At 42.4% G+C, this 14,136-nt stretch overlaps 1 protein-coding gene across 5 annotated transcripts in view; it reads left to right on the forward strand.

The window, feature by feature from the left end:
• The window catches only part of letm2 (leucine zipper-EF-hand containing transmembrane protein 2), a 38,335-nt gene that overhangs the window by 4,062 nt on the left and 20,137 nt on the right, over window positions 1–14,136 (forward strand). For 2 of the 5 annotated variants that reach the window (XM_085971149.1, XM_085971151.1), the window contains exons 2-5: window positions 4,383–4,454; window positions 9,016–9,451; window positions 9,984–10,127; window positions 10,654–10,791. In XM_085971149.1, coding sequence (XP_085827275.1) covers window positions 4,408–4,454; window positions 9,016–9,451; window positions 9,984–10,127; window positions 10,654–10,791 — 765 coding nt within the window. In that variant the 5' untranslated portion in view covers window positions 4,383–4,407. Of the gene's footprint in view, window positions 1–3,909; window positions 4,006–4,382; window positions 4,455–9,015; window positions 9,452–9,983; window positions 10,128–10,653; window positions 10,792–14,136 lie in introns of those variants that run through there. The other 3 variants (XM_085971150.1, XM_085971152.1, XM_085971153.1) reach the window with 3 other exon arrangements.

The raw sequence follows: 14,136 nt of genomic DNA on the forward strand, positions 1-14,136 counted from the left end.
TTGGAATGCCCCCATTGCTCTTGGCCTTGGGTGAGGGAGGGAAAAATCAGCCAGGGTTTCAGGTGCTGATCACTAATGACCCCTGCTGGAAATGTGCAAAATCGATATTGAGTGAGGACACATTCAGACTTGATTGTGATACCCTTCAAAGTCAACAGTCACTGTCTAGGCTCACATGACAAATGACTGCTTAGGCAAGGTACTCTGGAAGGCTACTGTACCTGTACTGGGTTGCGGTGAAATATTAGTAAAGACATCCCAAATGTTGCTTCAGGTTTTCCTATTCTAATGGATAATGTCATGAATTGAGATGACCACAAAGGTATCAGGACTCAGTAATCCATTGAGAATGCATTCTGTTTTCCCTGAATCTCAATTGATTTTTTTCCCCCCTCCATATCCACTTCTAGCCCTGTGGAAAAGTGTCTGGCCTTCACTTGGTACTTCCTCAATGTGATGAGACTAAGATCAGAAGCTCACTGGCATGGGGGAAATTGAAGCTGCCTTGATGTGCCCCATGCTCCAACTCATTTACCTTTATGTGCTTTAAAAATTCAGGGAAGCGTGTTAACGATTCACTTTTATTTATAAAATGTAAGAACTAATGATTGATCCACATATTAAATATGAATTTTAATACCTCACTACTAGTCAAACTGTAACAGTTAATTGACCATTTTCCGTTTCTGATCAGTGAACTACAGTCTATTCCTGATAATTTGAAGTCCAATAATTCAAAGTTAGCTATATATACTACAGCAAAGAGGGAATTTATTTGTAAAAAAATTGAATTAACAGATAATAGAATTAAGCAACTTGGAGTTAAGAGTAGTCATTCGGGAAGAGCGAGGGGGGGGTGGGTGGGGTGGGGATTTTTGGATGGGAAACCTGGAAGTAAGGGTTTCCCGCATGTCCTGCAGAAATAAACTGCAGGACGTCTTTTAACTTTTTTCAAGAGGCTTCCCGCCCGACAGCCAGATTGACAGGCTTCCTGCCTGTCGGGTGAAAAAGCAGCTGGGGAGCGGATGTCGAGTAAGTCGGACATTGCGGAGGGTATTATACATTGTGAGAAGGGGCCGGAAATCGCTAGAGGAGGCTGTACATTGCAGGGGGTCGGACAACGCGGGGTGCGGGTCAGCTGATTTTGGGAGGGTCCGATCATGTGGAGGTTAGCTTGTTTGGCCTGGGGGAAAACACTCCTGCTCCTTCTGGCCCACCAGCAGTTCAATAAAGGCACTTACCTCATGAATCTGGCCATTCTCATCTACTTTTACCTGCCTGGATTCCCAAGGCCCGGGAATCCTGGCCTCCATGAGTTAAAAATAAAAATGCAGTTAAAAGGGAGGTCGCAGCCTCCTTAAAAGATTTTACTGACCGACCCGCCTCCATTAAAACCAAAAATTGTGGGTTGGTTTTGAGAATTTTAAATTTTTTACCTTCCCACCAGCCCCTAACTCACCTCTCCTTGGTGGTTAACATTCCCTTTTGATATAGTGACAAAAACATGACCTAAACCTCTGTTTTATTAAATCAGCACCTTTTAGTTTGAATACTAATTGGTAAGCAATCTTTCTGCAAGTATACAGAGGGCAGACATTTTGGTTTTCCAACAAAGTGTTTTCTTATTATTTTCGCCACTTACAACCTGCAATACCAACTTGTGATAAGGAACCTCCAGGAGCTTGCTAAATTGGCCATTTTTAATGGCTAAGTATGGGCAGCAAATTGTTGGGCTGTTCAATTGTAGGAATCCATTACAGCTGAACCCACACATTTCTTAATCTAGAGTTCGACCTAAAATCACAGTTTAGGGATTAGAGTGTGGGCACACTGGGTGATGTTTGTCTCCCTATCGTAGCCAAGAGATACTGAGTTCATTCAAATGGCTGCTGAGCAACTAACAGCATAGACCAAGGACCTGGGATCTTCCTGGCCTGAATAGTTAAGACACAGTACATGCTTTGTTTACCCACTGAGCTTGGAAGAGCTTGATTTTATCAATGCTGTTTGGAAGTATAATGGGGATCTCAGCCAGGGCTAGCTATTGAGCTCTCTGTCTCCCCTGGAGGAAAATCATCTGGCAATCCTTCTGCTGATTACTATCCAGTAGTCCCTGATGAAGTGTGTGGACATTGAACTAAGCCTTGGTTGTGATGGCCCACAGTTGAATAGTCCACTGACACTCACTGCCTAGATTTACATAAGAATGGCCACTTGGGCAAGGATGGTGAACTGCACCTTAGCAAGATTCAGGACTAAACGTTGCACTTTTGCCCCTCTTCTTTCTCTCTCTCTCTCTTTCTTCCCCCCCCCCCCCCCCCCCTCACCCAATTAATACATTTACTGAACCAGGCTTTCTGGAGCATTTATTAAACTGTCAGATGTCTGTGACGTGTCTATTCGTATCCCACTTTAATTTTGCTGTGTTTCTATGTTCCCAGTGACCCATCGAGGTCACATTTATAAGACAAAGTTGGGCACTTTTCAGCCTAGTGCTTTAACATCAGGTTCAGCGGCCCCAATCTTGGGACAGAAGCCTGTTTGCCACTCTCCTATACATTCACTCAGCAACAGGGTCCAGTCTATGCAGGCATGCTGAGCTCTATTGTGTAACATGGAGACCAGAGTGCAGTGGCTTCCCATGTTTACATAGCTGAAAGCAAAAGTCTTAGCATGAAGGTAATTTGTAGATTCCTGTTTCTGTGGGTTTATGGTGCTGTGAGGTCCTCCAATATCTGCTGTTCACACAATGTAGGGAAAAGCACATCTATTTCTGTAGTATAGCAGCTCCTTTTATAATTACTTTTGGCTGCACTTCCTTATGCAGTTTGCTAGCCAAAAAAAACACTCTTGATATATCCCTGGAGGATAGTCTTTGGGCAAAGCTTTACATACTCGAGTGACTGACAGATCCTAATAGAATTGCATACATTTCTGTTTGGGTCAAATTCTTGCACATGAATTGTGTAGATGAGCTGATCCAGCAAGAAAAGCAAATGTATGTTCTATTTATTATACTGGTGCTGACAGTGAATTGTTTTTTTAAAATTGTATCAGCATTAGTATTCCATTTGAAAACCAGCTATAAAGAATTATCACTTACACGCTTTTGCTACCCTGCTTTTCTTTCTCCCTACATTTTCTGCCTAATTCCCCTCCCCGTCCTGAAACTATTGATTCCTTACTTTGGTGTGGTTTGATGGCTGTTCTCCTGTATGTCACTCAAGTGGCCATCCTTCATGTGTGAAATTAGACCAAGAGTATTGGCAGGCTGTTTGAGGGCAGGGAAGGGGCCCTCAAAGCTGAGCCCAATTCTGTCTTTGTCTGACTTCTACATGTCCGCTTACAGCAGGGGTTGCTGGAATGGCAACGTTTCCCCTTCTGAACATTGCAGCAATGGAAGGAATTCTAGCATCGCTATTGTGGACCAGGGATTGAACCAAGTTCATTTGGACTCTCTCTCAACTATTACTGTCTTAAAGCGCTGAGGCATTCGGCAACACCCTCTGTTTAAAAGAAAAATGTTTTTCTATAAATAGTGTTTATGTGACTAATTGGGGAAACTGATTTGGAAGAGTTCCAGAGCCTGATAATAGATGGGGCTGAATTAACGTCAGGAGATGCAGGTTTGCCGCAGCTATGTGAATGTAGAATCAGCCCTCTTCCTGAACACTCAATTACGACCTTTTCAAATGCTTGCCATAATTTGTACAAGTTTCATGCTAACTTCCTGGTTTGCTGTTTTGATTAAGATTTTACAACTGGCGTGCAACTTTCTATATTTAGAGGGCATAAAAATATCCTTTGTATCCAAGTTACTTTTTTTTTAAATACAGTAACTTAAATTTTCCTCCCCTCCTCTCCTGATGGCACTGGGGTACAGTTTACAGGATGTGGCATCTCTTCTGTCCTTACCTGTTTGTCTCCACACACGCAGTTTGCAGCAGGAGGATCACTGGATTGTGAGAGTGGAATCGATAACTGATGTTTCTCTTTAACTTCTGGGTAAGGAGGCCAATTATAGTGCCCCTGTCATTGCCCTGAGATTGGCTACTTCAGGGTGGAGTTTGGATTTTCCAAGTCTCTCTGGCTCAGTAGTACATTATGCAGTACATTCACATGTCGCCGCTAATTGTTTTAACATCAGATTGTTTGGAAAGTGCAGATTAATAAGTATCTTGTATGTACGTTATATCCGCAATCATTGGTGGTTATTAAAATGTTTAAAACTGTCCCTAAGTTCTAACCCTGTGCAGGGGGGAAAAAAAACACTAGCTAGCATCCCACTTACTGAGTCAAACATTACCTAAACTACAACTTGTGTATTTTTCAGATTTTAAATTTAACACATTAATTAATTTTATTTAATTTTATCATTTAAGTTCACATGCTCTACTTGCAGAAGACATGGCTTATTTCAGCTACAGCTTGCTCACCTCTGTTGCCAGATCAAGGTAAGATGGAGAACCCATGAAAAAAATTCTATTAGTGAGGAAATGTTACCTTTGAAACCTTGTCTGATGAACTTGCGTAAGTTCTGTTAGAGTCAGATGGTTGGCTTTTCCTTGCGAGTTGGATTGTAACCATCTTGCCGGTCAGCATCAGGACCATTAAGTTGCTGAGCTTTAACAGAACAATTTCCTATAAAGCATTCAATGCTTACCTTATTAAAATCTCATTGACAACCCCTTCATCTCCTTCCTAAAATAAACACCGATGCAAACAGGACATATGATTATACCCTCCCATTCTCTATACATAAGAGATGCATAAATAATTCATGTTCCCATTCCCATCCTCCATAGTGACAGAGATGTACACACCGTTACATTCCCAGTGCTGACTAAGGTGCACACATTATGCACAGTAATACCCTTCTCATTGCCCCAGTTCTGACAGAGTGCATAAATGATGGATAAGGGTACATGTACTTATCATACCACTGGATGCATGTAATTCATGATATCATTTTTCCAGATACACATATGGTGCAGGATGCATTTTCCCTATGCAGTTGACAGTGTATCCAGAATGCATCTAGAATGGTATCCTTCATATAACCAGCAATGAAAACAAACTGCACAAGGGCCACATTGCTGCTGGAAATGGGAGCAGTTTCATTCCCCTGCACAAAGGGAGTCTATGCTGGAAAATTAGCAAACCCTTTTTTAGAAAAATATGTTTTCTTCAAGCTCCCCTGATGGCTCAGCTGTTTAAGGCAGTATGCCATTGAACTGTACAGACCAGAGCATCCCAGATTTGATTCCAGGTCTATGCTGGCTGGGCAATTTACCTTTCACATCCTTGGGATATCCCAAAGTGTTTCATAGCCAATGAAGTACTTTTGAACTAAAGCCACTGTTGTAATGCAGGGAAACTCAGCAGCCATTTTTACACAGCAATATCCCACAGACAGTGATGAGTTGCATGATCAGTTGATCGATCTTTTTATGGCCATGTTAGTTGAGGGATAAATATTGGCCAAGACACCGGAAGAACTCCCCTGCTCTCCTTCAAATACCATCCCCCGAGAGGACAGACAAGGCCTTGGTTTCAAGTCTCCTCTGAAAGTTGGGACCTCCGACAGTGCAGCACTCCCTCAGTACTGCACTGGAGTGTCCGCCTAGATAATGTGCTTGAGTCACTGGAGTGAGTTTAGGCTCTCATTTGTCATTCTTCACCCTGCTGACTACCCAATCTCATTTGCTTTACTGTGGGGAAGCTTGGGGTGATGGCTCGGCTTTTTGTTATGTGAAGGAAGGCACTCCTCCTCGTTCATTAGCAGGTTGGCTATTTGCCCGCTTGGGCGTTGAGTGGGAGCAGAAGAAACATACAGGGAGTCATAACTTCAAGTTTAAAGAGTTCAAAACAAGATTGAAGGGAGATATTTCTGCTAAAGTTTGGTTTGGTGCCAAAATAATTAAAGTGGCACAATATTTGTATTGCCCTGGCATTCTCACCCAGTTTTAGCAACTCTGGGGAAAATTTCATAAAGCACATTTTCCATTGCAGTATTTGTTAGGGTTATCGCCATTCTATAAATCTGTATGTTAATATTCAACGGATCCGGCCTATTTATGGAATAGGTTTTATACAGAGTAAATTTCTGTGCTTTCTGAGGGCTAAGATCAGCTTGGTTTCATTGAGACATTTAAACAGTGAAAACAGCATTCAGCTTCAAAGATTTTCATTCGTCAGGCAGCTACAGATAATGTCTTCCTGTCATCCGAGATTTTGTCTCTGGAATATTTTATATCTTTTCCTTTTTGTCGCAGTGAGTTACATATCCAGGTTCACTTTGAAGTATGTCCCAGCCTTTTGATCCATAGCAGCTCAAGAAACAGACTGTAATGAAATGCAGGTGTAACTTGTAACTCTGTAGCTGAATGCCTGGTCTGAGGTACCAAAATGCTATAACAGAGAGATGACAATTGGATTGTTACAGTAGCAATCAGGTGGGATAGGATAGTTGGTTACCAGTCATTCAGTTCAAAAGCCAGTATCTGTTGGATCTTTTTTAAGTACTGCATATTTCTCTATGTGGGTGACACTGGCAAGGTTATATTTATTGCCCATCCTACTTGCCATGAGAAGGTCGTGATGGGCCTTCTCTGAACCGCTGCAGTCTGTGTGGCGATGGTGCTCCAATAATGGTGTTGGGTAGGGAAGGGATGGTGATTATATGTCAAAGTCAGGATGGTGTACAACTTGGAGGTGATTGTGTACCCTCAACTTTGCTGTTCTTGTCCTTCTTGGTGGTGGGGGTCACACGGAAGGGAGGTTCTGTTGAAGCAACTCACCAAGGTTACTACAGTGCATTCTGTAGATCGTATATACTGCAGTCACATTGCACCAGTGATGGAGCGATTGAATATTGAGGCCAGTGCTCTGTCCTGGATGGTGTCGAACTTCTTGAGTGTTGTGGCTGAATCCATCCAGGTGAGTGGAGAGTAGTCTATCACACTCCTAACTTGCGCTTCATAGATGGTGGAGAGGCTTTGAGGAGTCAGGAGGTGAGCCACTAGTCGCAGAATTGCCAGTCTCTGCCTAGATCCTGTAGCCATATTATTGATATGGCTGATCTAGTTTGGCTTTGGTCATTGGTGACCCCATAGATGTTGATTTTAGGGCACTTGGCAATAATGGTGCCGTTCAAGGCCAAAGGGAGGTGGCTGGGATTTCTCTTGTTCGAGGGAATCATTGCCTGACTCTTAACACGGCATGAATATTACTTTCCGCTTGTCAGCCCAAGCTTGGATGTTGTCTGGGTTGGCATGGGCTGTTTCATTATTGGCAGAATTGTGAATGTAGCTGAAAACTCTGCAATTGTCAGCCAACTGTCCCACTCCTGACGATATGATGGAGGGAAAGTCACAGGTGAAGCAGCTGAAGATGGTTGGGCTGAGGACACTTTCCTGAGAAATTATTGCCGTACTGTTTTGGGTCTGTAATGACAAATGTATCTGTGTGAAAAATGCTGTTTTGAATCCTGTAAATGGCTGACCACTTAATTAAGTTACCTCCTGACTCACCAAAGCCTTTCCACCATCTTGAAGGCACAAGTCAGGAGTGTGATGGAATACTCTCCACTTGCCTGGATGAGTGCAGCTCCAACAACACTCAAGAAGCTCGACACCATCCAGGACAAAGCAGCCCGCTTGATTGGCACCCCATCTACCACCTTAAACATTCACTCCCTCCACCACTGGCGCACCGTGGCTGCAGTGTGTACCATCTACAAGATGCACTGCAGCAACTCGCCAAGGCTTCTTCGGCAGCACCTCCTAAACTTGCGACCTCTACTACCTAGAAGGACAAGGGCAGCAGGTGCATGGGAACACCACCACCTCCATGTTGCCCTCCAAGTCACACACCATCCTGACTTGGAAATATATCGCCGATCCTTCATCGTTGTTGGGTCAACATCCTGGCACTCCCTCTCTAACGCACTGAGAGTACCTTCACCACGCGGACTGCAGCAGTTCATGAAGGCTGCTCACCACAACCTTCTCGAGGGCAATTAGGGATCGGTAATAAATGCTGGCCGACGCCCACATCCTGTGAATGGATTTTTAAAAAGTTAAAGATACTAGTTTAAATGTATTTGTTCCAATTTATCTTCAAATAACTAAATGTTTAAATCTGAGACTGAACTTCTCCCAGTTGGAAGTCAGGATGAAGCTGTCGGGGATAGGGATGAGTCAGAGACCCCATGGTTGCAAACTGCCATATCAGACTAATCAGGGAATGCATTTCAAACTCCAGTTGTATATTGTTAGGAGAAGCGTCTTTGTTGTTTTCAATATTCCTAGGAGAAGCGTAAAGTCTGCAATTAGTCTAAATCTATACTTTGTGTTTAATACTGTTCATTTATCTATTTAATGTTTAATAAATTGGCTAGTAGGTGATGGCCTCAGGAACCGCTTGATATTGTGTTAATTCTTCAACCTTTACAAAGTTGAGGATATCAAGTGGCAGCACATGATGTATCCAGTAATCTGAAACACAATAAAGTTCTCTGTTAGACCCCTGAACTTGTTACATTTACCTAGCTATTGGGCAAGTAAAGGTACTCTGCTCATGAGCAGAGTGATTGTCATCATGGGGATTCTGTTTCAAAAAACAATGCGTTACAACAACATTTTTCATTGACTTCAATGTTGACTTTCTGCTGAAATTCTGAATATTTTGCTTTAAAATAATTATTTACCCGAATTGGTTATTTAGAACAAGAAAAACCCTGCCACTGACTGTTAGTTTAAAACATATCCTAAGAAAAATCTTGTTGAGTGCAATTGCAGTTGCACTTGTCCCACCTGCTGGGTTTGTAGACTGCCGCAGTGCATTCCCCTGCTGTTTTGCCTGTTTCAGAACTGGGAGTGGAGGGGAAGTAAACATTAAAAAAGCCAAAGTTCTCAAAGTACATCATCAAATCGCTTTTTTGTTAAAATATGTCACTGTTAGTGAGATACATCTTTAATTTAAAAAATGTAATGCCATTTTTGTTTGAAACAGAGGAGCATCTTGTTTCACACACAGCACGTTGTGCACTTCAGTGGTGGTTCTGCATGTTAGGGATTTTCATTCGAGCAGACTGTATCCCAGAGATAAAGAACTTGGGAGGACCCCTTCTCTTCTCTTCTGCAGTCTACCTCATATACGTACCTCTTTAGTACCTGTGTGCAAATTCCACCTGTCTGGTCAGTTGTTTCAAGAGAGTAAAGAATCCTCCGATAAAAGCAAGAGAGCGCCAGATCCGGAGACCGGAGATTCACTTTCCCAAACAACTGAAAAGGCTGTTGTGAAGAAAACTTGGAAGCAGAGAATTATAAGTGAACTGAAACACTACTACAACGGATTCCGATTACTTTGGATTGACACGAAGGTAGCGGCGAGGATAGTCTTAAGGTTACTGCATGGACAGCAGCTCACCCGTAGGGAGAGGCGAAGGGTAGGTAGGATCCCGTAGCTACAATTCATTTCTTGAAAGTGAACAATCTGAGATTGCATTTTAACCGGTTTATTATGGAGAAATAATAGGGCTGATTAAATTTCCTTCCAGTTTTTTTTTTACTTCCCCCGCCCCCCCCCCCCCCCCCCCCCCCTCCTGTTCTGAAGCACTGACTCCAGAGCCACAGTCAGTCACCTATGAGTACCTCACTTGAGTGGTCAGTCTGCATGTGTGAGCTGAGAGAGTGGTGAATCCTGCCCTACCTCCTTTTATTCCGACTTTTGAAGTTTCTTTAAGTGTTAATTTCTGGTGGTTGAACTTCATTTGGTTCCAGCACATGATAATTTTGACAAAGTATTTTTTTATGTTATAAGCTGTTACTAACTTTCTATCATTGGTTACAGTTAATTGAATTAAATCATAATAAAACTGCCTTTATAAATGTTCTACATTTTCTAACTTTATTTCAATATCTAAACTATACCTTAGTTGCTGCACTACTCATGCATTTGTCTTGTGTAAACTGTTCCAGCTTATGCGAACATGTGTGGACCTCTTCCGCCTAGTTCCCTTCATGATCTTTCTGATTGTGCCGTTTACGGAGTTTCTGCTGCCTGTCGTTTTAAAGTTGTTTCCTGGGATGTTACCTTCTACATTTGAAACAAAAGTGGATCAGGTTGGTGAGAATCTTTTGCACAGAAGCTTGTGATTTGATAGAATATTTTTAATCATCATGACAAGATGAAGGAGTGTCAGTCGTGTGGGAATGATGCTTGGTCGAGAGGGGGGCTGGAAAGCTGAGTGAAGTGGGGGGGTTGGGGGAGGTGGAGATAACAGCCAAAAAGGTATCAGACTATCGGCATAATACAGTCAAACTGAAAAAGCCATTTGTGTAGTGGCATCCACTGGTACTTCAGCTCACTGTTGTGGTCCCTCTGTTGAAAGAATATTTACAATTACTATCAATTTTGTATTTGATAGATGCTTAAATGAGAAGCATATGCTTAGCTGCTGTTGAGATTTACAAGTAATTATATTTTTCAGACGGGGCTGTCCTTTTTGATCTACTGCGACAAGTTGCAAATACGGTAGCACTCTGATCATGATGTGAGATGTCAAATATACTGCAAATGCCTAAATGAGGTGAAAATGACATGCAATAGTTTTGTCTAACAGGCTTTGGTTATTTGTTTGTTTTCTAGGAAGAAAACCAGAAAAAGACCCTGGCAGCAAAACTTGAGCTTGCAAAATTTCTCCAGGAAACTATTGCAGAAATGGCCAAAAGGAATAAAGCAGAAAGCGGAAAGGCTACCAAACTGTTTTCCTCCTACGTACAAAAGGTTTGCTTCAAGCATTGATGCAGATCTCACATTGTTAAGTAGTTGCCAGGTACTTCCCCATAAGGAGGCTGATGTGGCCATCAGAAAGCAACTTATACATCTTCTAGTGCCTGGTTAAATGGAAGCAGAGGAATCACCTCTGGGGAATAGTGTACGACCGAGAGGGACTCAAAAAGCCAAATCATTTAAATGGTAGGTTGGGGGGGGGGGGGGAAAACCAAATGTGCACGCACACTAACTTTTTTCTTGCCCTTACTGCCTTGCTGAAGGGTTGTCTCATAGGGTGTTGGGTGCAGTGCAAATATGACATCCACTTAAAAGACATTTGTTTGTCACTAAAGTATTAGCTTACCACAAATTTTTCCAGCCATGTTAAGCGACGCAATAAACAAATCAAACTGAAGCCTGTTTCTGAGTTTCCACACATGTCCCTTCATTTATCACTCTTGCAGCTTGGGCTTTTCCAAATGCTTTCATTTACGTTCGTGGCTAGAGGGCAGTTTCTATAAGCAGACTGAGCGATCTTTGTCTTTACCACCTGGGTGGAATATGGAAAGGAAAATCTGACGGGGAGGATTATATACCATTGGAATGTATGGAAGGAAAATCCACCAAGTTCTGTCGGAGGTGTGATTACTCCAGAGTCTTTGTGAACCAAAATCTGCATCACTTTTCTCTTCCAAGGGCAAAATAACAAGGCTAGACCAGTGTGTACTGGCTAAAGCTACCCGTTTAAATTTACTTACAAATGAAATTATATAAAGAAGCAAAAAGACACCGCAAGATACAAGTACAGTGATCAACGTTGCACAATATCCAAACTGACCTGTCTGTTTAAAAACAAGAGAGCCCAAAGTACTTGTAGTTTTTTTCAGTAAATTCTTGAAAAAATGGTCTTAGGTGGGGGCTCTGTGAGTAGCTGTTCACCAATCAGCACGTATTAGTGGTGAGGTGAATAGGGAACTAAGCAGGTCTCTCAATTATATAGGCATCCTTTTTAGATGGAAAAGCAGACCCTCACAGCAAAACCTACATTAATAGTGTAGAAAAGAGTCTTATTTTGCTGGTATTCGCATCTGCTGACTTGGAATGGTTCTCGACCCCCAATAATACGGTAATGGGGAAACCTGATTTTGTTTCTGTGCCTGGAATGGAGCTAGCATAATGACTTGGTTTATCTTGACTTCCAAAAGGCTTTTGCCCAAGTTCCATACAACCAGCTATTACAGTCAAAGCTCTAGGAATTGAGGGTAAACCCTGGCAATGAATAAGTAACCGTTTTGAAGGGTAGGAAACAATGAATCCTTGTTGAAGGATTTGTATCGGCGTGGCTAAAGGGTTAAGTACCGAGTATAGTGCCTCAGGGCTCAGTGCCAGGCCACTGCTGTTTATAATTTACATGAAAGACCTGGATTCAGAAACTCAATGCAAAGTGGTCAAATTTGCAGATGATACCCAACAAGAGGGGCAGTGGAATCAGAAAGGCAGCTGAGTAATTGCAGAATGAGTTGGACAAGATCAGTAAGTGGACAGAACACTGGCAGTTGACATTTAATGCAGACAAGTGTAAAATGTTATACACAGAAAGAAAAGTAAGCAGCACGCATACTTCATGAATGATGTTATAATGGTATGGCTGTAGTTGAAAGAGACTTAGGAGTCTTAGTAGACTCAACATTCAGAATAGAATCATAGAAACTTACTGCACGGAAGGAGGCCATTTGGCCTGTCGTGCCTGTGCTGGCTCTTTGTAAGAGCAGTGGTGCTCCGTCCCACATCCCCGCTTCTTGTCCGTAACCCTGTCAGTTCCTCATCCTCAAGAACCCATCCAACTCCCTTTTAATATTATTGATGGAATCAGCTTCCTCCACCTTTTCAGGTCGAGCGTTCCAGATCCCGACAGTGCTCTGAATGAAAAAAATTCTCCTCCTCTTCCCCTCTAGATCTTTGGTCAATGATTTTGAAGCTATGACCTCTGGTTATTGACCCACTCGCCAAAGTGAATAGTTTTTATCTATCTACTCAAAACTTCTCATCATCTTGAAAGCCTCTATTAGGTCACCTCTTAACCATTTCTGTTCCAAGGAGAACAGTCCCAACTTTTCCAACCTCGCCTCATAACTGAAGTCCCTCATCCCTGGTAACATCCTGGGAAACCTCCTCTGTACCCTTTCTAAGGCCTTTACATCTTTCCTGAAGTGTGGGGCCCAGGATTGCCCACAATACTCCAGCTGAGGTCATTTATAAAGTTCGAGCCTGATCTCTCTGCTTTTATATTCTATTCCTCTATTGATAAACCCAAGTAACCAAGGTGCTTTTTTAATCACCTTATCAACTTGCCCTGCCACCTTTAAGGATTTGTGTATTTGGACACCAAGGTTTCGCTGCTCATCTACACTTTTTAAAATCGTGCCATTTATAGTGTACTGCCTTTCCTTATTAGTCCTCCCAAAGTGCATCCCTTCACACTTCTCCGCACTGAACGCTCTCTGCTGTGCTTCTGCCTATGTCTCCATCCTGTCTCATGCTGAAGCCTGTAACTATCCTCATCACCACCTACTACTTTGCTAAGTTTCGTATCATCTGCAAACGTTATAATGCTGCTCTCTAGACCCGAGTCTAGGTCATTTATAAAAATTGAAAAGGGTAATGAACCCAAAACTGACCCTTGGGGAGCCCCACTGCAAACCACCTCCCAATGTGAAAAACATCCATCCACCAGCACCCTTTGCTTCCCGTCACTGAGCCACTTTCCCCTTCATTCCAACATATCCAACCAATGCATAGTCGCAATCAACAAAGTCAATGTTGTGTTAACTACATAGCCAAAACAGTCAGAGGAGGTAATGTTAAAACTTTATCGTGCTCTGGTCACATTGCACTTCCAATACTGGATCCAGTTCTGATCGCCAAGAAATAAGGGACATTGAAGCATTGGAAACCGAGCAGAGAAGAGCCGAGAGGCAGATCTTCAGTGTCGGGAGTCTGAGTTAATGTGGAAAGATCTGAAAAACTTGGGCTTTTCAGCCAGGAAAGGAGGCACAGAGAGGTCTTACAGAGGCATATAAGATAGTTAAGAAAAGATTAACCCAGAATATTACTTTAAATTAAACTGAGTGTACAATAAGGGAACACAGGTTCAAACTATAGAAGTTTTTTTTGGGGACAGGTATCAGGAAATTCTTCTTCACACAAAAAGTGATCCACATATGGAATAAACTTTCAGATAGAGCAGTGGAGACAAAAGCTCTGGAATCATTTAAGAAACAATTGGATGTTACAATGGGGAACAGTTAGGATCTCTCTCTAGATGGATGAATCAAGATGGGCCAAATGGTCTTTGTC

The sequence above is a fragment of the Somniosus microcephalus genome, chromosome 30 (assembly GCF_052327205.1).
Source record: "Somniosus microcephalus isolate GS21.2 chromosome 30, FLI_Smic_1.0, whole genome shotgun sequence".
In the NCBI taxonomy this organism is placed as follows: domain Eukaryota; kingdom Metazoa; phylum Chordata; class Chondrichthyes; order Squaliformes; family Somniosidae; genus Somniosus; species Somniosus microcephalus.